Here is a 22,979-nt window from a genome sequence, read left to right as displayed (position 1 = left end):
GGAAGAAGAGGGACTGGTGGGGGGAAACAGCTTAAAAGCCAGTTCCCCCCAGCTCCAGCTCTGTGGGAGGGGACAGGGGCGCAGCAGCAGCATTCTACCTTTGAAATGCACAAGAGTCCCCGCTGGGGCTTCTGTACATTTCAAAGCAGAAGTGCTGCATGGAGCATGGGGCCCACCAGCTCCAGGCTCCATGTGGCGTTTCAATCTTTGAAATACACAAGCGCCCCTGCTGTAGCTCTTATACATTTCAAAGGCGGAAGTGGTAACAGCCAGGTGGGCTCTTGCTACATGTCAATGCGGAAGAGCTCTTCTAGACTAATTGAATAGTCGATGGAAATTCCATCGACTATTAGATTAGTTGGTTAATCTAATTTTAACATCCCCAAACCTAACTCGTGGTCATTTTATAGCAGTACTTCTAAAACTGTGGTGTGCAAAGCAATTTCTAGTGGTCCACTCAGATCCTGTGGACTGTTCTCTTGTCTCTAGTGATTTCTACAAATATCTAGACTCTTTATAGCAAAGGAATGCCTGGATGCTTATGAAAACTGTGGAAGATAAGGAGGAGCCATCCTAACTTTCTCTATTAAGAGCTGCAACAGCTGAAGAAAGAGAAACAGGATCCTTCCTCAGATATCTGTTCTTAATAGTTTCAAAACTGAAATTTCGACTGCATTCTTCACATTTTTGGTTTTTTTTATTAAGTTTTTCTTCTTTTACTGACAAGATAATCAGAAAGTAAGCTTCTCTCAGCAAAGGCTGAAATCTGTATTACATATAGCCTATTGTTCTAAAAGAGTTGTAAACTGTGCTCATTCCCTGCTTCTTCACCTCTGTAGTGAGACATCAGCCTGTCTGGAACCATTAAAATATTTCCAATAATAAGTCCAGACTACTTATTTTCTCTTTTTTTTCTTTTTTTTTAAACAAGGGAAAATATTATTGTGATATTATAGTGGCAGAGTTAAAATAAAAAATGCAGGAAATAGAACTCTTAAGAGTCCAACAGAACTGTTAACTTGGCTATATCAATTCTGTTTTGTTATAGTTATCATGCAAACTGTAATATGTCAGACTACTCATTAACTAGAAAAACACACATATTAAGGTAGTCATAGTGAGAAATATTTTTATCTTCTTGCAATGTTCTGATAATTCACATGTGGAAGAGAGGGTTACTCAGCTTGTACAGTAACAGAGGTTCTTCAAGATGAGTGTCCCTGTGGGTGAACCATCTTAGGTGTCTGGGGTGCTGCTGCGCCTCTGGTCAGAGAATTTTGGTAGCAGTGCCCTCGGTAGACTGTGCACATGGGGCAGCTAGCACACGCTAGTGTGACTACATTGCATGTGCAGCCAACCGTCCCCTCAGTTCCTTCTCTGACCCAGAAATAGATGGTTCCGAAGGAAGGGCAGGTAAGGGACCAACCGCATGGACAGCCACCTTAAAAAATATCTGTTACTGCACAAGGCGAGTAACCCTGTCTTCTTCTTTGAGGTGTATCCCTGTGGGAGCTTCACCTTAGATTAACAGGTCTTGTCAAACCACAGGCCAGTAGGTTGCATTATTTGTCGAGACCTGTAGATGACTATAGAGCAGTACCCATGATCGGAGAAGGGAGCTTTGATCACTTTTATTTACGGCAGCTAAAACTGTCTGGCCAAACCAAGTGTCATGAGACAGGTAAGATTCAAGCGAGTAGTGCGTGGTAAATGTATGAGTGGAGGACCATATCAGCAGCCCTACAAATGTCTGTCAGAAAAATGTTGCTCAGGTATGCAGTAAAAGTCGCCATTGCTCTTGTGATGACGGTTATGGATGGCAGCTGTGAGGAAAGATACTCCTTTGCACACATTGAGTGGGTCTGTCCATCAAGCTAAGGACTGTTTCATCTTGATAGGAATTGAGATGGTTTGTTGATGCTGTGGAAATGTGGCCTGTAGACTGTCCTTAGCCACAGCTGCATGGGTCTCGTGTAATCTGGAATGTTGTATCATGAAGGTGGTAGCTTACATATGATCTAAAAGCTGAAGGCATAGCTTTGCAGTGACCTGAGGACTGCTCTGTGCTATTCCCACCAGTTCCATAATTGCCTGAAACCTTTGTTGTGGAAGAGAAACTATTGCCACCGTGCAGTCCAGGTGAGCTCCTGTGAACTCTAATTTTTGTGTTAGTGTGAGCTTGCATTTTTGTAGATTTATTTGTAAGCTTAGGCTCTGTGCTTTTAGCAAGCGGTCGTCAAGATACTGAAAGATGGTGACTATCCTCTTGTGGAAGTATGCTGCCACCACAACCAGCACTTTTTGGAAAAGAGGTGGAGTTGTGAGAGTCCAAAGGAGAGCATCTTTTATTGTAAATGTTCATCATTCCCTGTGAATTGAAGGCATTTTCTGGGTGCTGGGTGAATTAACACATGAAGGTAAGCATCCTGCAGGTAGAGGGTCAATAATCAATGCCCTTTCTCTAAGGCAGGGATTAATGGCAATAGGATGACCACTTGAAACATAGAGAGCATATGTAACAACTGAGTCTTCTTAAATCTTCAAGAACTGACCTCCACCCTCCCGTTTTCTTTGTTGTAAGGAAATAATGGGAACAGAATCCCTTCTCCCTGTGACGTTGGGTCATGGGTTCTATTGCTCCCAGTTGGAGCAGGTGGTGGAGCTCCTGCATGAGGATGTTCTCATGAGATGGGTCCCTGAAGAGGGACGGGAAGCAGGAGTAGATTGGAAGAATAAATGAAAGAGAGAGACAATAATCATTCTTGATAATGTCCAGTATCCCCATCTGTTCATGGGGATGGAACTCCAGTCCGGGTAGAAGGGTGTCAGATGATTGCTGAATGTAAATGGTCCATCCAGCTGCCTTAGATGTAAGTGAGTTATCATACCCACAACCTGACTTTCAAAATGTTTGTCTGTAACTTGAAGGTTGGGAAGTTGAGGGTTGGTTGGTGTTCTGTCTGTGCCTGATCTGGCGCTGGCTTCATCTGGATCTGTGGTTGATTAAAAGGCATGGGCCTGTATCTTTGAGTGAAAAACTTTCCCTGTGTCCTTTTTGATGCAGATATGTGAATGCCTAGGATTTTTATATGGAGCAGGAATCTTTTAGGGTGTGAAGAGAAGCATCCATAGAGTTAGTGAATAGTTTTCAAAGGGAAGGTCTTCCATGGTTGCTTGTACTTCTCATGGAAAGCCAAGTAAGTGGAGCCAGGATGCTCTTCTCATTACTATGGCCTTAGCGATAGAGCAAGATGCTGTATCTGAAGCATCCAGGGCCGCTTGCAGGGTGTTGTGGGAAATGAGGGCACTTTCATTTATATATGTTTTAAACTGCTCTGTCTTGCTGTATGGGAGACAGTCAGTAAATTGTGTCATCTGTTTGAATATATGGTGTGTGTATTTGGCTAAGAGGGCAGTATAATTAGCAATCCACAACTGCAATGATGCCCAAGAATAGACCTTTCTGCTCATTAAGTCTAAACATTTCCATTCCTTATCATATGGAGTGGTCTGGGCAGCAATTTGTTTTCCCCTCAAGTTTACTGCTGCTATTACCAGCAAGTTTCGGGAGGGATGGAAGAACAGAAAATCAGCCCCTTGTGGTGCCACATATTTCCTGTCTGATCTTTTACAGACTGGTGGGATAGTAGCAGGTGTCTGCCAGAGGAACTGGCAGGGTCCATCAGGGCTGGGTTAATGCCAATTTTGCCGAAGGGGAGGCATGCAGAATGCTCATTCATTTATTCTGGGTCTTCAGCAGGTTCACTAGGGAGATCTCCAACACATCTGCCACTCTCTTACAGAGCTCCTGCAATGACTTGAAGTCATCTCCAGATGTGGGTGGAGAAGGCATTATGGTATTGTCTGGCGATAAGGATGAGATATGATGGATGGTGGAGAAGAAGCAGAGATCTCTTCATCACTTGTAACGGAATCCTCTCCCTCTTCCTGCATCACTGCCCTATCTAAAGAGCATACAGATAGAGCCTACATTGTGTAGGAGGGCAACAGTTGAGGATGAGATTGCTGTTGTTGTGTCCTATGTAACACCCAGAGGTCCCAATAGGGCCAATTAGTGGGCATTGGTACCAGGGGGGCAGCCATTGTGGCAGCTGCCACTGAGAAGCTAGTTGGGATTGCTTGGGAGAGGAGTGCCTGGATGCGTGTGTGTGTATCTACTATAAACTCCTTCTCTTCATTGCTGGAAAGCAGTGGTGTGGACCCTGCAGGAGTGGAAAAGCTAAATCTAGCCAAGGTTGGAGTACTGTCCGTATTGAATAGCAGGGTTGACAGTACCATGGTGACTTGTAGCTCCTAGCCAGTGATGAAGAACTGCAGTGCCATCCCGTTGCTGTTGGTGCTGAAGGCGGTGCCACAGGATCTGTGCTGCACCCAGTGCCGGTGGGTTGTGTGGTGCTGTCGGCACCAAGCGTTTATGTTTCTTCGGTGCCGGGGGTGGCATGGAAACGAATGGTGCTGAAATGGATCACAGCTTTTTCGGTGCTGACGTGGAGTTGGAAGGCACCAGCAGTACCGACTTAGATTTGGACTCGCTCAGTGACTTAGAACTGGCCTTAGCAAATGTCCTTAGACTCTTGGTGCTTGAAGGTCTCAGTGCCTCTCTGTCCAGCACCTTAGATGTAGCGTGTACTGGAGGCATTTTGTGAGGTAGTGCCCATTTTCTGTGAAGGGGAGTCACCTTGGCCGCTGAATGTGCACACTTCCTGGACTGCTAGTATGAGGCAAAGTCCTTGGTGCTGGAGCCTGAATGGTGGCTTTGTCTGACATTGCCATTGGGGATGGTTGCCTCAGCAGTGTTGAGTGCTCAGTGTCTGAGGCCAGGCATATGGTGTTTTCTAGCAGGAATAACTACAGCTGAAGTTCTCTGGCCTTCCTCGTATGTGCAGTGAGTTCTTTACAGTGCTCGCACTGGGAAGTAGCATGAGCTTGTCCCAAGCTCCAAATACGCTGTGAATGGCTGTCCAACACAGGTATTGAAAGCCTGCAGGACAGGCAAAGTTTGAAACCGGTGGAACCAGGCATCCCAGAGAGAAAAAATGACCAGTAGAAAAAAGGGCCTGAACAAGAAGAAAAAAAAAAGAAACTAACTATAACTGTTGAGCAAACTAACAACTACTGTAACAAGAACACTAGAATCATAGAATACTAGGACTGAAAGGGACCTCGAGAGGTCATCGAATCCAGTCCCCTGATCTCAGGCAGGACCAAATACTGTCTAGACCATCTCTGATAGACATTTATCTAACCTACTCTTAAATATCTCCAGAGATGGAGATTCCACAACCTCCCTGGGCAATTTATTCCAGTGTTTGACTACCCTGACAGTTAGGAACGTTTTCCTAATGTCCAACCTAAACCTCCCTTGCTGCAGTTTAAGCCCATTGCTTCTTGTTCTTGTCATGTAGCGGGTCCTTTTGACTCACGCATATTGCCCATACTGCCACACTAAAGCCCCTCACAAGAAAAACACAGGCCACTGAGGTGGATCCAGAGACAGAGCTTGAAGTCCCTCGGGTGCTCGGCACTGTTCTCAGTAAACGGAACTTAACTTGGCAAGCACCCGGGCCAGGGGCCTTCAAGCGTCAGTAAACGGAACTTAACTTGGCAAGCACCTGGGCTAAAAAGATAAGAGCAGGGACACAAGCTGTCCCATACACTAGGTTAATGAGCACTAAAAAACAGGACAAGATAGAAATAAAAGAAATGAGCTGTCATATACATCTGTTAACAAGCACCTGGAGCAGGGAAGCAAAAACATAGCTAGCTTTCACATGTGCCAGTCATGTCTGCATCAGGCACTAACCACAATGCCTTGAGGCAGACGTTATGTCACAAGGAGGGAATCCTAATATGGTACCAGATATCAAATAACCCTAATATGGTACTAGATGTCAAAATTATAGTATAAAGCACCCTGAGCCTTAAGCTTGGAGAGGTTCCGTATCAAAAAACAGAAGGCACATATCGTCCAGCCTGGCTGAAGGGTTGATCACTCAAGGTCGCCTCCCACCCACCGAATCATGAAAGGGTATACGAATCTGGAGCATGCTACGCGTTATTTTGTGTCTGTGCATCGTAATCGTTTCTGGGATTGTGAGTATTGCTTACTATATTGTATTAACCATTTCATATTTAGAGGTTAAGTATATGTAGATTAATGACTAACTCCACCAGCTGTTCAAAGATAACCATAGAAGGATTAGCTACAGGAGGAGTTTTTATTATTGCTGTATTAGTTTTATTTGTTATATTCTTTTTTTGCATGCTGTGCGGTCTAAGACGAATCAGAGACAGTGATTTAATATAATCAAATTGTAGTTAATAAAGTTTGTAATTGGTTAAGTGCATTTAAGTCTCGGGCTTTCCTCCTTCACAGCCCCAGTCCTTTGCCACAAAAAACCACCCCTAGACAATCCTTGAACCTCTGGTTCATCACTTCTATCCTCAGAGGCCAAGATGAACAAGTTTTCTCCCTCCTCCTTATGACACCCTTTTAGATACCTAAAAGTTTTACATAATAAAACTTTAGAATTAGTTTTCTAAATCAGAGGGCAGCTCTTGGATGCCAACGGAAGCCGGCAGTAGCAGAGAAAGAACTGAAGGGACAGTTGACTGTGCATGCAGAGTAGCCACACTGGTGCGTGCTGGCTGCCCCACATGTGCAGCCTACTGAGGGTACTGCTACCAAAATTCTCCAACTAGAGGTGCAGCAGCATCCCAGACATCTAAGGTGGAGCACCCACAGGGACACTCCTCGGAAAAGAAAGTGAAGTTACTCACCTTGGTGCAGTAACTGTCATTCTTTGAGATGTGTCCCCCTGTGGGTGCTCTACTGCAGGTGCTGGGCTTGCCCCGACGCCGCAGGACGGAGATTTTTCGCAGCGGTAGTCCAGCCGGACCACACATGCGTAGGGAGTGTCTCACGGCGTTCACGCCTTTTCACGCTACTCGGTCCGGTCTGAGCCAGGTCCTCATACCGGCCTCAGTATCTGGAAAATAAAATGGACACAGACTCCGAAGCAGGGAGGAGGGTGGGTAGTGGAGCACCCACAAGGACACACATCTCGAAGAACGACAGTTACTGCACCAAGGTCAGTAACTTTGCTTTCTTCTTTGAGTGATATCCCCGTGGGTGCTCCACTGTAGGTGTCTGCACAGCAGTATCACCCTCCCCCCCATCATATCATGGAAGTAGGTGGGAATCGGAGCCTTTATCGGTTGGCAGATGAAAGAACTGCAGCTGTTACGGATTTATCCGACAGCCATCTCTGCTGTATAGCATAATGTTCTACAAAGGTGCAATAGGATGCCCATGTGGCTGACCTACAGATGTCTTCAAGAGAAACCCCTCTGAGAAAGGCAGTGGAAGCTGAAATGGCTTTAGTGGAGTGCACTGTAAGGTGCTCAGGGAGCGGTATTCCCCAAATAGAGTAACAGTGGATTATGCATGACACAATTAAGTTAGCTACTCTTTGAGTGGAAATGGGTTCACCCTTGGAGTGTTCTGCCAGGGACAGGAGAAGTCTGTCTGTTTTTCTAAAGGGCTTGGTGCAGTCAACATAAAAGGCTAGTGCTCTACGCACATCTCGAGTATGGAGAGCTGCTTCCTTAGCAAAAGCATGTGGCTTAGGGTAGTATGCAGGTAATACGATGGGCTTGTTAACATGGAAATCAGAACAGACCTTAGGTATAAAGGCTGTGTGATGTCTGAAGACAACACAGTACCTCTGGAAGATAGTGTATGGGGGTACCACCATCAATGCTGATAGCTCGCAGACTCTGAGTGCAGAGGTGATTGCAAGTAGAAACACCAGCTTCTGGGTCAGGAGCTGAAGAGGTATTGTGGCCAACGGTTCAAATGGTAGGGCCGTAAGGGTCTGTATTATCAAGTCCAAATCCCACAGCAGAGGGGGTGTGCGCAAGGGTGGGTTCAGATTTGTTAGGCCTTTGATGAACCTCTTTATGAGGGGATGCGCAAATATCGAAAACCCCTCCATAGGTTGTCGGAAAGCTGCTATTGCCGCGAGATGTACTTTCAGTGATGCTAAAGCTTGTCCTGTTTGTTGTAGATCCATTATATAGTCTAGAATGTTATGCATAGGAGCAACTAGTGGGTCCATATGATGGCCTGACCACCAGGTGGTAAACCTTGTCCATTTCGCCAGGTATGTAGTTCTCATATTACGCCACCTACTATGTATGAGGACATTTTTAACCTTTTCAGAGAATAAGTCTTCAGTAGCGCTCAGCCAGCTAGGTACCACGCTGCGAGGTGCATCGTGTGAAGCTGTGGATAGAGAAGGAGGCCATGTTTCTGGATGAGAAGTGTCGGGAACAGTGGTAGTTGGTAAGATGGGTAGCGGGATGGTTGCACTAGTAGAGGGAACCAGTGCTGCCTTGCCCATGCAGGAGGGAATGGAGAACTCCGTGGTGAAGCTCCCATTCGTGATCTGGTGCAAAGTTCCTGCTGAGGGAATCTGCTGCTAACATTGTTGATGCCACGTAAGCATGATGCCATAAGAGTGATGCCTTTGGTGATGCACCAGTTCCAGAGTCGGACCGCCTCTGCACATAGGGATCGTGAGTGTGCTCCGCCCTGTCGATTGATGTAGTACATTGTGATATATTGTCTGTTAGGATCTTTACCGTGGAGTTGTGTATGTGGTTGCGAAAATGCTTGCAAGCACTGGCGATGGCTCTGAGCTCCAGAAGATTTATATGGAGCAATGTGTCTTGGGGTGTCCAGTGGCCCTGTACAGAAACTCCACCCATATGCATGCCCCAGCCCAGAAGGGAAATGTCTGTCGTAATCTGGTATCATGGTAGCAGCTGGTGGAAGGGCACTCCTGACAGCAAATGCTTTTCTATGGTCCACCAGTGCAGAGAGGTAATTACGTTGAAAGGTATCGCCACAATCCTGTGTATATCGGGGGTGGTATGATTGTGCATGGTAGCTAGCCAATGTTGGAGGGCGCAAAAGTGTAGCCTGGCACGTGTGACCACGAAAGCAGTTGCGGCCATATGGCCCATGAGCTTCAGGGCTAAGAGTACTTAAATCCTGTGATTGGCTCAACAGGTATCTATTAGCAGCTGTATTGAATAAAACCTGGCTACAGGTAGGAATGCTCTTGCTGCCTTGGAGTCCAGCCTCGCCCCAATGAATTCTAGGTCTTGGGTGGGAAGCAATGTTGATTTGTCCTTGTTCACTAGTAGGCCAAGAGATTGGAAAGTTCGTCTGGTGATGGATAGCATCCTGCCCTACCTGCGAAGACGATCAGCCCTTTATAAGACAGTCGTCTAGGTAGGGGAATATGATTACCCTGATATGTCGGAGGTGAGTGGCGATGACTGAGAGCACCTTTGTGAACATTCTGGGGGCAGCTGAAAGTCCGAACGGAAGAACCCTGTATTGATAGTGGTTTTTACCGACAACGAATCCAAGAAACCGCCTGTGTGCGGGGTGGATCATAACAAGGAAATAAGCGTCCTGTAGGTTGAGAGCAACGAACCAGTCATTCTGATCTAAGGCTGGGATAATTGATGCAAGGGTCACCATTTTGAAATGCTGTTTTCGAAGATATTTGTTTAGTTGCCTGAGATCCAAGATCGGTCTCCAACCCCATTTTCTTCTGAATCAGGAAATAGTGAAAATAGAACCCTTTCCTTCTGAATTCGTGCGGCACTCTTTCTACTGTGCTGATCTGCAGCAGATAATTTATTTCACTTATGAGCAGATCTCCATGAGAGGGGTCCCTGAAAAGGGACGGGTTTGGGGGGTGTAGGTAGAATAGAGAGCAAGGGTATGGCATAACTGCTTCTGATTATCTCTAGCACCCATCTGTCGCTAGTGATGGGTGTCCAGTGCTGGTAAAATGGGAGTAGGCGATGGTGAAACAGCGGGATGGTAACCGGTGAGACTGGTTGAGCGCTCCCGACCAAGCAGTCAAACCTGCTGCCTGGTATTGGGATGGTTTTGCGGAGGTTATTCCGATTCCGACGCCTCGGAGGCCACTGCCGTTGGCAGGAGTTATCTAAGGGCCGGTGTTGTTGTTGCCATGGTTGCCTGGGATGATAATCATAGCGCCTCTGGTATGTTGTATATCGTCGTCTCCTATATGATGGAGAGTACATACCAAGTGTTCTCAGCGTGGACCTGGAATCTTTGCTAGAATGAAGCAGGGTATCCATCTTCTCCACAAAAAGGTTATCTTTCTCAAAGGGTAAATCATCTACTTTTGATTGCAGGTTCTTAGGAACTGCTGCAGCCTGGAGGAATGAGGCCCTTCACATGACAACTGCAGTGGCAATGGCCCTGGCTGCAGTGTCCGCTACATCAGCTGCTATCTGTAAGCTGGTCCTGGTGGCAGTGTAACCTTCCTGAACAACAGCCTTCAGAATGGGTCTCTTAGATTCAGGTAGAGACTCCATGAGGGTTGTCAGTTTTGAATAGTTGTTGAAATTATGGTTGGATACATATGCCAAATAGTTGGCTATTGGGAGAAGTGTTGATGCTGTGTACACCTTCCTTCCAAATAAATTCAATCTCTTTGAATCTTTATCTGATGTTTGGCCTCTATATTGTGGCACCTGTGCTCTTTGTCGCATTGCGTCAACCACCAAGAAGTTGGGGGCAAGTGGGTGAATAAGAATTCTGATCCCTTCGGGGGCACAAAATATTTCTTGTCCGTCTTCTTGTTTGTAGGTAATACCGACGCTGGGGTCTGCCACAACTCGTTGGCGACTTCCAATATGGCTCATCCAGGGGGATAGCCAGTTTAGGAGCATGAGACATTTCTAGATTCTTGAATAGACTGTGGTGTTTCCCCTTGATTTCAGTGAACTGAATCTCCTGAGAGAGCGCTACTCTTTTGAAAAGCTCTTGAAATTGCCTGAAATCATCAGGGGGAAGAGGTGTCTCCTGGCATAACCACCTCATCCGGTGAGGATGACGATGGATCGGTAGGCTATATCTCAGGCTGGTGCGTTTCCTCCAGTAGGGGCTGCCCTTCCTCGACGTGAGGATTGGGGGGGGGAGGGAGTGCAGACCTTGAGCCACGCCGCAAATGGGGTGGGTCGGTCACCAGTGAGTATCTCACAGAGGAATCATGTGTCCTAGATCTAGGAAGTGATCTGGATGAGCGATGATAGGAGCGGTGGTATGGTGAATGGGTTCTGTAGTACGTACAGTTATTGTATGGGTCCCGATTATGATAGGAGGAACGAGATGGCGAGTGCTCATAGCAATGAGACCTGCTATAAGACCTCCTGTAGGAGTGGTCAGGCGAATGCGGTGACAATGAGGGAGAGTAGGACCTCTATGGTAAGGGAGACGGTGAGGTGGAAAACTGGTGATGATAATGACGCTCCCTTTGATAATGCTGATCCCTTGGTGGCGTTAGGAATGGAGATGGAAGGCGCTCGCAGGAGGAGAATCTTCTAGGTGGTGACTGCCTAAGTGACTGAGGTGGCGGTGGCGAGGAGGGTGCTGGAGAAAATGTTGGAGAAGGGGAGCGTGGAGATGGACTCTGTGGTGTCTTGGCTGTAGCCTTCCTAGGCTGCTACCATCTCAGTGCCGATGTTGGTGCTGGACTGCCGCCCCAGTAGGTGGAGTTGCAGGCGCCAATGCCACACGGTCAGTTTGGTCTTCCGGGCTGCTCGGCACTGGAATTGGTGCCACGTGAGGCTCGGGGGGTGGGAGGGTCGGTGCCGCCCTTGGCGTCTGTGCCAGCGGTGCAGGTTTGGCTCGAGTGAAACTTGTCGGTGCCGATGGTGCCGACATGCCGCGAGCGGAGCTTGATGGTGCCAAAGATGTCAGTGACGATGAATGGCACGCGGTTGGCACCAAAGAGCCAGATTTCGCTGATTTGGACGGTGCTGTGCACACCATAGACATGCCTGAAGTGCCCAGTTTACTGCCAACGCTCAATCTGCCATGCGAAGTAGCAGGCAGAGAGTGAGTTGGAGACGGCTTACTCTTTCTTGGCAGGGCGGCAGTCGGAGAGGAAGCCCTTTTTTGTGGCTCTCTTGATGGCTACGTGGGGGGAGACAGATCCTTGAGGCTGAAGAGCCTTAATGAACAGGATCATTAAGCTGTAAGCTTAGAGCAGTGAGGGCATTTTTGTGGAACATGGCCCTTCCCTGAACAACGAAAACAGGAGGAGTGGCCATCCGAGGCAGGCATGGCCTCGCGGTAGGCCTCACATTTTTTGAATCCTGGTGAACCAGGCATTATTCTAATCTAACTTCAACTTTACTAAACTTAACTTTTAACTTTTTTTTTTTAAAGAGGGAGAAGGTAATGAGTAAACAGGGAAGATAACAAACTTAGCAAGTAAGGTCAAGTAAACATATGGTAACTACTTTAAACTGTAACTTTTAACTTTAAAACGTTTTTTTTAAAACTAGGAACAGAAAGGAGAAGGTAAATATAAACTGGATCTGAACCAGAAATAAGAAACAAACTTGAATTCCTCACGAACAGAAGAGATCCAAGGAAAGAGGTTTCCACCATCTGCAGCCTGAAGCGATTCAGAAGAACTGGCTCAGACTGGACCGCACAGCGCGAAAAGGCATGAACGCTGCGAGACGCTCCCCGCGCATGCGCAGTCTGGCAGAACTACTGCTGCAAAAAATCTCCATCCTGCGGCGCTGGGGCAAGCCCAAGACCTACAGTGGAGCACCCACGGGGATATCACTCGAAAAAGAACACCTATTATAAACAACATTGTGCCCATCTATATAAATCTACTATATATTTGAAAGAGTTTGTGCATCTGTTTGTCTATCTGCAAGTCTAATTGCTCAAGAACTCCTTCTAAATGGTAAGAGCTAGAAATACCAAATTTGGCATGCAACTTCTTCTGATCATAACTTAAAGCAAGGTAAAGCAAGGTGCCAGAACAATGGGATTTGTGTGGAATGTGAATGTTTTTTCTCAAACAGAAAGGGAGGGGCTGTGATAGCAAGGATACCTGAGAATGACCACAAGGAGGCAGCAAACAAGTGCACGCATGCTGCCTGGACAGCCCCACGGTGTAGGTGCTGGATGGGCAGCACAGCCCCTAATGGCCCAGGGGAGAGGTCCCCGCTGCCCCAGTGCAGCTGACGGCCACGCAGTTTGGCCCCCGCTGCCCCCAGTTACTAGCTGCCAACCAGGCAGCACAGTCCCTGCCAGCTGCTGGCCATCCTCATCCCGCCTTGATTCCTGCACTCTCATTCTCTCCCTTGAGCCACTCACACCTCTCAATCCCTCCCTTGACTCCTGCTCTACCTTCCGGGACACCATCCCTTTCTCTGACTCCTACACCCCCACCTCCTGCCATGAGCCCCTTCTCATTCTCAATCCTGCCTCCTGCACACTCACAACTCCAGCCCTGAGCCGCCCACAGCCCTAAGCCCCTGCCCTGATTGCTACACACACCCCATACTCTCTGCCCTGAAGGACCTGAACAACACCAGGAAAATCTTCTAGTCTACTATATATTTGAGAGTTTGTGTCAGTCTGTTCAAGAACTCCTAAATGGTAAGGCTAGGACTACCAAATTTGTTATATAGCTTCCTCTTATCATAACTTAAAGGAAGATATGGGTTTGGTTGTGCTAGGAAAATGGATGTGCCTGGAATGGGATGGCTTCTCAGAAAACCATACAGAAAAGAGACAGAATCACCAGGCAGATGAATGGGCCTGGCTGGGGGTGCCCTCTGCTCCATCCGGGACTGCTGTTAGCCCTGGGCTTCCCACCCCCAAGGCGCCTTTTAGGGAGGGCATGGGGGCTGAAGCTCACACTCACCTCCTGATTCATATGGGGACATTGCTGGCTGTTTCCCTTTGTCAGGCAGTGAGGAAGCACAGTTTGCTGCATTCCTCACTTTGGCTGCGGAGCATAGGGGACAGATGAACTTGGACCTGCCCTAGCCAGGGGATGTGCAGCCGTTCATTGGCTGTGCCCATTTGAGCTGCAGTGACCTTGAAAAGGTGCTTTTTGTTATCCAGCCTGCATACTGAAGCCCTAGTCCCCACTCCACCCCAGAGCAATGATTCAAAATGAAAAATGTATGTTTTCATTTTATTTTCCAAAATACAAAAAATTAATTGAGTTAAGGATCCGAGCAATGACAGGTTAATCTTCTAGTACTAATATAAATATAAAACTTCTTACGTGCACGGGAGGCTTGATGAGCTCTTTTGTGGCATATAATGCTTTACTTGTCATTTTTACTGGAAATCCACATAGATGAGGAAGTTTGGACTTTAGGTCAGAAAGAAAAGAGTTTAATACACCTTCTAAATCTATTCTAGTAAAATATTGTACTGGTTGGCTTCTTATGCAATTTAATGGATATCTGAATAAGTGTTAAGGGCTATGCGAAATGGCTTTTAGAATTTTGATTATGAAATTGTTTATCCTTTTCTTGAGTCAAAACTTATAAACATATTAAAACTTCTTCAAAAGAAACAACTTTTTTTAAAAAAAAACAAACATGCTTTACTATTTTTACAGGGACCAAAATTGTAGTAGTTTTAATGAGCAGAGATATTTGAAAGTTTTGTCCCATTAGGCTAAATTAAACCATTTTCATTTCCATTGAGATGTACTTTATTACTTGGGCAGTCCCATTGTAATCAATGGGATATCTTGTTGAGAACGAGGTATTATTCAACGGATAGAAATTAGTTCTTTATTTGTGATATCCGCCTGGTTTTTCTTCATTTCCTTCTTCAGATATTTTAATTTTTTTCTCATTCAATAGCACAACCAAGTATGAATCTAGGTTTTTAGTCTTACTTTTTTATGAACATGTTTCTGAAATCAGAGTTTCCTAGTTAATTTAATTATGCTCTACTGGCAGTCATTTCAGCAGCAGCATAGGATATTCCATCAGCTAGAGCACTGGATTAGGAGTCAGAAGATCAGAAAGACATCTCCAGTTGTTCTGTTGAGCAACTCCATTAATCTCTCTGGGTATGTCTACACTACCCCACTAGTTCGAACTAGCGGGGTAATGTAGGCATACCGCACTTGCAAATGAAGCCCGGGATTTGAATTTCCCGGGCTTCATTTGCATAAGCGGGGAGCCGCCATTTTTAAATCCCCGCTGGTTCGAACCCCGTGTAGCGTGGCTACACGGGGCTCGAACTAGGTAGTTTGGACTAGGATTCCTAGTGTACCGAGGTGTACCGGTAGTTCGGAATAGGAATCCTAGTCCGAACTACCTAGTTCGAGCCCCGTGTTCTGTCTTCCATCTAGCCCAGTGTTCTGTCTTCCAACAGTGGCCAAGGCCAGATGCCCCACAGAGTGAACAGAACAGATAATCATCAGGTGATCCCTCTTCTGTCATCCACTTCCAGCCTCTGACAAACAGAGGCTAGGGACACCATTCCTACCCATCATAGCTAATAAGTATTGATGGACCTAACCTCCATGAATTTATCTAGTTTCCATGAATTTATCTTGCCTGCCATGAGTCTAAGGTACTGGACTAGATGACCTTTCAAGATCCCCTCTAGGCCTATGAGTCTATGAAATAGATTGAAGAAAAATTATTCTCTCAGGGTATGTCTACACTAGCCCCCTAGTTGGAACTAGGGTGGCTAATGTAGGCATTCGAACTTGCAAATGAAGCCCGGGATTTAAATATCCCAGGCTTCAGGGGCGGATATAGGGCAGGGTGAACGGGGCTGCCGTCCTGGGCCCCGTGCTTCAAAAAGCCCTGCGCATGCGCCGTGGCGCCACCGAGCATGCGCATGGCGTCACTGCGCATGCGCCGTGGCAAAGAGGGGCCCCGCGAAATTATGCTGCCCGGGGCCCCGCAAAACAGTCATCTGCCCCTACCAGGCTTCCTTTTCCTGCAATGAGATGTAACAGTTCATTCGAATTAAGGACTTAGTTCAGATTAACTTCTGACTGCTGCATGTAGCCGCGGGCAGTCAGTTCAAACAAAGTGGATTTAAAAATGACGCCTGCCCAGGAACTTGCAAATGAAGCCCGGGATATTTAAATCACGGGCTTCATTTGCAAGTTCGAATGCCTACATTAGCCAACCTAGTTCCAACTAGAGGGCTACTGTAGACATACCCTCAAAGATTTGGCATCCCAGCCCCTACAAGAGTTCCCAATCCATAACTCAGGGTCATTTAAGAAACATCTGCAGCAAAATAGGGAAGACCAGTTTTGACATTACTCGTTAACAATACAGAAGGACTGAACCAGATATTTTGGACCATACTTTCTGTTGACATAGCCTCAGACACTTCAATGTAATTACAATTACGGTGAATTTGCCCCTTTATTTGGATTAGAATTTAGATCTTGGCTAGCATGATATAGGAGAAGGTAATCTCTCTCTCAGACAGGCAGACACACACACACACACACACACACAAATATATTATATATATATTAATATATATAAAGGATATGTAAAGAGTCGTTCCCCTATCAGTTTGAAATAAACACTGCAATATATTCTTGGCTCTCCATGGTCCTCTGGAAGGATATAACCATACTAAAAATAAAATATACACATATAAATGGAATGTTATTATAAACAATGGGATTAATACAAAAACATTCAAAACAGACAAAAAGGAAAAATAATGAAATTAAAAAAAATATCATATTTTTTCCTACCGTATTTTTCCAGTGCATCTGAAAGTCTTTGAATGAATGAAAAGGAGATTCTGGTGGAATAATATGGCTGATACTTATGATCTGACCCATTTTCATGCTATACAGTGGGAAAATGAAAACATAACGTTATACAACCCATAGCATAGTTGAAAAGTTTTTGGTAAACTGGTTATTTTTGCTGGAAATTAAATAGAATCTTACCTTGGCAAGACATAGCACCAGTTACTTAAAATGGAGTGCCTCTGAATGACTGTATTTTTATTGTTGTTAAATATTTCTAAGGTGTTTGCTGAAATGTCGAAGTCTTCCAGCTTCAAACATAAAAAAGCACTTTATTTTCAAACATTGCTTTATTCATGCAAAGTGAAAAAGGAACATGCAAAAGAGCTAATATACATTCAAATAGAACATTGAAATTTATACAGGAATATTAATTTATCAGTCATTGTAAACTGCTAATTTTAGAATATATTCACATCATCACATGTCTATTTCATATCATAGTCTATTTCAAACATTTAAAACTTAAACTTTTAAGAACTAGCTAAAGAACTATAAGACTTGAAGGCTGATAGGGCTTATTGGAAGTACTTTAATATGCAAGGATATGGGATCCAAAAAGGACTTGAAGCACAAAATAAATGTCCTCAGACTAAGAATATTCTTACTACTGCTGCAATGCTTTTAAATTCTATTCAGAAATCAACATAATCTACCGCTGGACCAGCTAGTGACAGTATCTCACCCTAATAATCAGGGAAGTAAAAGATCCCAGCAACACTGCTAAGAAGCTATGTTTTTGCCTCCTGGAAAATCAAGAGAGGTTGAGCAGATATTCTGAGAGAACACATTCTGGAGCAAAAGCCAAAGACACTCTTTAGCCCAAGAAACATTCTGTTCTGACTCTGGTTTGTCAAGATTTGGATTGACCAATTGACAGAAAAGCCCTTTCTGTTGCTTTGTCTGTCTTCAAACACCAGCAAATTATGAACCAGTATAAGATTATACTGATTATTGATAATGAAACTACATCTTGTTAATTTCCATCATCAGTATGGCTGTGTCTACACTGCACCCCTTTTCCGGAAAAGGGATGCAGATTAGACACATCAGAATAGCAAAATCCGCGGGGGATTTAAATATCCCCCACGGCATTTGCATTAACATGGCTTCCGCTTTTTTCCGGCTTGGGGATAAGCCGGAGGAAAGCGCCAGTCTAAACGTGATTCCCCGGAAAATAAGCCCTTTTCCGGAGGATCTAAGAGATCCTTTGAAGTAGGAATAAGAGATCCTCCGGAAAAGGGCTTATTTTCCGGAGAATCACGTTTAGACTGGCGCTTTTCTCCGGCTTATCCCCAAGCCGGAAAAAAGCGGCAGCCATGTTAATGCAAATGCCGCGGGGGATATTTAAATCCCCCGCGAATTTTGCTATTCCGATGTGTCTAATCTGCATCCCTTTTCCGGAAAGGGGTGCAGTGTAGACACAGCCTATCTGTGTAAGGAAAGAAGTAACCAGGAATTGATACTCACTGTACCAGATCAGGTAAGGTGACATGGCTATCAGAGCTGACGCTAATTTCCTAATACTTGAAATATAGCTTCCTGCGATGTTTGCTACCCATGTTCATATCCAGAATGTCCCAAACTGCTCCCAATATTTTTGGGATATCACAAAGAAAATGGAGTAGGTTCTAAAGAACAGCTGTGGAACTTTTTTGATAGCTCTGATGGCTAGAAGTTGATTGATAGTTTGAATAAAAGATAGTACTCTAAGCTAGTACTGAATGAAAGTGAAAAAAGGATTATCTCCTGGAGAATATTATAGTATAAGGCAACCTAGTGGCATAAAGACATCTATCCATTGTAATCATCGTGCACAGTGTGTAGCCATTCTTCTATTCCACAGAGACAACTAAAGGGTCAGACACCTTGGTGTCAAACAGGGCTTTGATGTTTGTGGATGGTACGGTGCTTAAATCTCAATAGCTTCATCTGCCTTTATTTGCTGTGGATTCTTCCTCTTCTACAGAGGACTGTTCTGTAATACCTTTGCCTAGCAGCTGTATGTTTCATGTGAAAAATCTACTACTCTTGGGCAGATAATCCTATCAGCATGTGCTTCCCTTTTCCTATTTTCTCTGAAAGCCTCTTTCAGTAGTAACGGTGGTGACATCTCACAGCTCGGACATTCTGTTTGGAATGACTATCAGACTTTCATGAATACAGCCATATCCAATAATACGTGGTATATATATTTAGTACGAGATGAGGATAAGTGAGTAGCATGATGGATATCCAATGGCAATTGAGAGTAAACATCTGGATACCGATATCCCAGATAAAATACAACCAATAAAAGAGAGAAAGTAGGATGAACAAAATTAGCTATAGAAATTAGAACTGTTCTGTACCTTGGGTGGTGGAAGTCGAATTGTGCAAGCCTCTACACTGATGCAAAGCTGGGTCTCTGACACATTGAGGTCCATAACTGAAATAAAATCTCAGTCACTCAGTCAGTCTCTCTCTCTCATTCATATATATATATATATATATATATATATATATATAAATTATCCCTAAAGTGCAAAGGTAAAGCTAAGAGCTAAGATGCTTATTAAAAACAAACAAACAAATCAACAAAAAAAACCAACCTTCCAAACATTATGCTCAGTGCAGCAGTATCGAAAGGTAAGATAATTCCTTATCATGTATAAAGCATTAATTATTTCAATTTTTAAAAGTCAAAGTAGGTATTCATTGACTAATTTCTAATATCAGTGACTAAATTTCACTTGTAAAAGATATGTGAACATATATAATTGCATACTTGTGTTCATGGTCATATGTCCAAATGGCCACTTGAATGCACAAATACGTATTTGTACAACCAATTGCCTGCTCCTGAAAATAATTTCCAGGCACAAACTTGAATGCCAATGATTTAAAATTTAGTTCCTAAAACTTATATTTGATGTATAGAAATAAAATAAATATATTTTCTATATATTTATACATAACACACTTAGTGTGTCCTAATGTTTTGAGAATTGTAAAAAGGTAGTTAATACTCATTTTATTTAACCTATTGCTATCAAACCTTCATACCACTTTCATGGTCTGAATGACATTTGCCTAAAATGAACTGTTACAGCCAGGTCTTTTCAACTGTGTATTTTATTCTATGGTCATAGGCTAAGATTAATACTTGTAGTAGAAAAAAACTTCTCTCTTACAAAAGTGAAATGTATTTAAAAATTGTCACATAATTTAAAGAACCATCTGCCAGCAGGCATCATATGACTGAAGTTATTTGTAGACAGCAAAATGAAAAGATATTGTGTTGATATACTAAGATCATAGAAGCTCTAGTAACATGATGCAGTCTTATTAAGTTCTAATATACTTAAAATATGAACACAATATTGTACTTACCAACAGCATTTTGCCGTCCCACATGAGACAAAAAATTGTTTCCTTAATAAAATAATACATATTATTTTTGTGAAACGTATTCATAAGGCAACTATAAGACTTTTATCTCAGAAATATTTTATGTAGTAGAAATGGAGAAAGTTTTCAGTTTGTGTTACAAAGTGGCTGTATAGTTTGTTGCTAACACAGAAGGAAAACATGTATCAGTGAATTTTTCATTGAATTAGCAGTGGCATGTAAATCAACACAAATATGCATGAACGCAGATTATAAACATCTATATACATGATATCTCTCAATAAGGAATTTGCACACAGTAGTGTTTTTCATTAGGTAACAGTTAATAATACAAGTTCTATTACCCTGTGTGTGTGGAAGGAGAAGTTTGTCTGGACAAGTGGGAAAAAAATTTGGCTCTTTTAAGGTTGCTCCCCTCCTTCAAACTGAGGTGGGTAGAGAGAGGGACTTCTTACCTAAAATAGGACTGACCAGATAGGCTAAGGTAATTGTAAAGTAGGCCCCTTGTAAAGCAGGAAAGAAGTATATATATATCCTGTCCTGCCACACAGAATCCACTCTCATGGATCAGTAGCTCCCATCCATTGAACAAATGCAGAACAAGGTTTTCATGGTCTGTTTGGGGAATAAGCTAGTTGCCTTATTCAGGACTGAGAAGGAATTTTCCTCTTATCAGATTGACTGGAGTAATGTGGTATTTTTCACTTTCCACATGCTGTCAGGACCTAATTGGGTTAGCCAGAAGTTAAAGTGGTTGGTAGCAGATGTTCAGTGAAGGTAATTATTCCACAGAGACTCTGGATTTCTGATTAACTGGAGTTGGAAGTAGATTTAGGGGAAGCCATCTCTTAAAGTAGTCGGGGAACAGGTTTGGGGCTCTTAATGTCTAGTACAGTGAGGAGACAACTAAAGGCACTGGGGTCCTAGGAATGTCTGCAACCAACTTTGGAGGAATGGAAGCTGATGGCAGTCATCCCCCAAACAGGTGGAAATGAGTGAAAAAGGAATATTAACCTACACTGTGCAAGTTACAGTAGAGTCTCGATTATCAGACCTAAATGGGACTGGACGATAGTCGGATAGTGGAAATGTTGGACAATATGGAATACTAATAAAAAACATAGGTATAAATATATATAAACTCAATTTATTACTAATTTTAATGAAAAAATAAACATCAAACAAAAGTACGATTGCACTCATGTGTATGGTGTGGATGCGCGGTGCTGATTGTGATTGGCTGTTGTATATGCTGCATTCATATTCATCAATTCGTCATGTCAGCGGGTGACACGTGACAGCGGACAGCATGTCAGATAAAACGGAACGTCAGATAAGTGAAAGTCGGAAAATTGAGACTCTTTATTGCTAATAATTCCAAGATTAATTAAATTACTAAAGTCACAGCCTAAAAATCCACATTCCTCACCAATTCTTCAATATCTGGGACAAATACCTCAAGTTCAAAAGGAGAGCTGAATGCAAATATTGCCCTGTATTGTGCTTCATCCACCCAAACCAGCTGATAGATTAGAAGCAACCCCACAGCTACCTTGTGAGTGTCAGAAGACTAAGTTTTATTCTAAGTGATATTATGACATTAAAACCCAAATAGTGGCCTTGATTCCAATGAAGAGGGGACAATGGACAACAGAAGGGTAGTCTGTCTCAGAAGTACCAGTCGGTAAGAATAACATCTAGCCTAACGATACTTGGTAGAAAGGCATGGTCAGAAAGCACGTTACTTGTATATTTTGTAAGGGGAGTGTGCAACTTCAGTGCAACTGAAGTGTTTGTGATGAACAGCTGATTCTGAAAACTATTTACAGTATTTTCATAAATAATTGCTGGTCTGCAAAGTATGATTTTGACATTAACTGAATATGCTTTGATCAATTTAAATGGTTATTCAATGAATTACACAAAGGAGAAGGGAGAGAGACCTCTTATACCTCCTAATATACCTTTTATATTAGTCATTAAAATTAAACTGGGGTTAAGAAATAATCATAGAAATACAAACAAAAATATAAAACTATTAATCAAAGAGTAGGCAGCATATGCATGGCAAATATAATTTAAAAATAATGAAGTACTGAAAGTCAAAGTGTCAGGATCTGACCCAGTTGAGTAAGATACCTTGTACCAACAGATGACCAGCCTTATTCCAGCTGGGGGCAAGTCTGGTTATAAGTGTGTAACAGAGACAGGATTGAAGGATGGCTGGGCCAACTCTTTCTGGTGCCTCAATCTATTAATATTAACCAAGGGGAAAAGAAAATGTTCACATAATTATTTAAGTACGATTTTAAACCCATCAAATCAAGGTTTTATAAAAGATAATCATTATGTAATTTTAAGCCACATTCTGAAAGATGCTGAGTATCTGTACCATACCCTCTATTTTACTTGGAAACTGTAACACATTTGAGCCCCTCAGGATCTGGCCTTTTACATTTTAGTGGACACCAACATTAGGGTGCATTCTAATGTATTCTGTTTTTTTGAGGGTCAGCAGGTTTTGGGAAAAGGAATTAATGAATCAGTAATATACAGTACTTTTTCACTGGATACTGTTTATATCTCATTCCAAACTCTAACCAGTGATTTCCAACATGTGTACATATCAAAACCTGTCATGTGTACATATCAAAGCCTGTCTAGCCCAAGATCGGGGATGTTTTTGATGAAATCACAAGTTAGGTTGAAGAAAATAACTGCGTTGACATAATATACTTAGACATCAACAAAGCATGTGACTCAGTACCATATGACAATCCGTTAAAAATAACATTACACAAAATTAATGTATCCTATATTAAATACTACATTAACCGTTTCTGAAAGTCCACAGCCAGACATGCAAACGAAAACATT

At 43.4% G+C, this 22,979-nt stretch overlaps 1 protein-coding gene across 6 annotated transcripts in view; it reads right to left on the bottom strand.

The window, feature by feature from the left end:
- The window catches only part of C2H18orf63 (chromosome 2 C18orf63 homolog), a 41,863-nt gene that overhangs the window by 8,682 nt on the left and 10,202 nt on the right, over nucleotides 1-22,979 (bottom strand). For 5 of the 6 annotated variants that reach the window (XM_025183815.3, XM_089776325.1, XM_089776326.1 and 2 more), the window contains 7 exons: nucleotides 22,242-22,353; nucleotides 20,085-20,126; nucleotides 19,064-19,140; nucleotides 16,854-16,963; nucleotides 16,653-16,749; nucleotides 16,442-16,527; nucleotides 14,181-14,364 (listed from right to left, as the gene is read on the bottom strand). In XM_025183815.3, the coding sequence (XP_025039600.3) occupies nucleotides 14,181-14,364; nucleotides 16,442-16,527; nucleotides 16,653-16,749; nucleotides 16,854-16,963; nucleotides 19,064-19,140; nucleotides 20,085-20,126; nucleotides 22,242-22,353 (708 nt within the window). The remainder of the gene's footprint in view (nucleotides 1-14,180; nucleotides 14,365-16,441; nucleotides 16,528-16,652; nucleotides 16,750-16,853; nucleotides 16,964-19,063; nucleotides 19,141-20,084; nucleotides 20,127-22,241; nucleotides 22,354-22,979) is intronic. The other variant, XM_075921064.2, reaches the window with a different exon arrangement.

This window comes from Pelodiscus sinensis, chromosome 2 (assembly GCF_052426305.1).
Source record: "Pelodiscus sinensis isolate ZL-2025 chromosome 2, ASM5242630v1, whole genome shotgun sequence".
NCBI classification, from domain to species: Eukaryota; Metazoa; Chordata; order Testudines; family Trionychidae; genus Pelodiscus; species Pelodiscus sinensis.
This window is presented reverse-complemented; position numbering and strand designations above follow the sequence as displayed.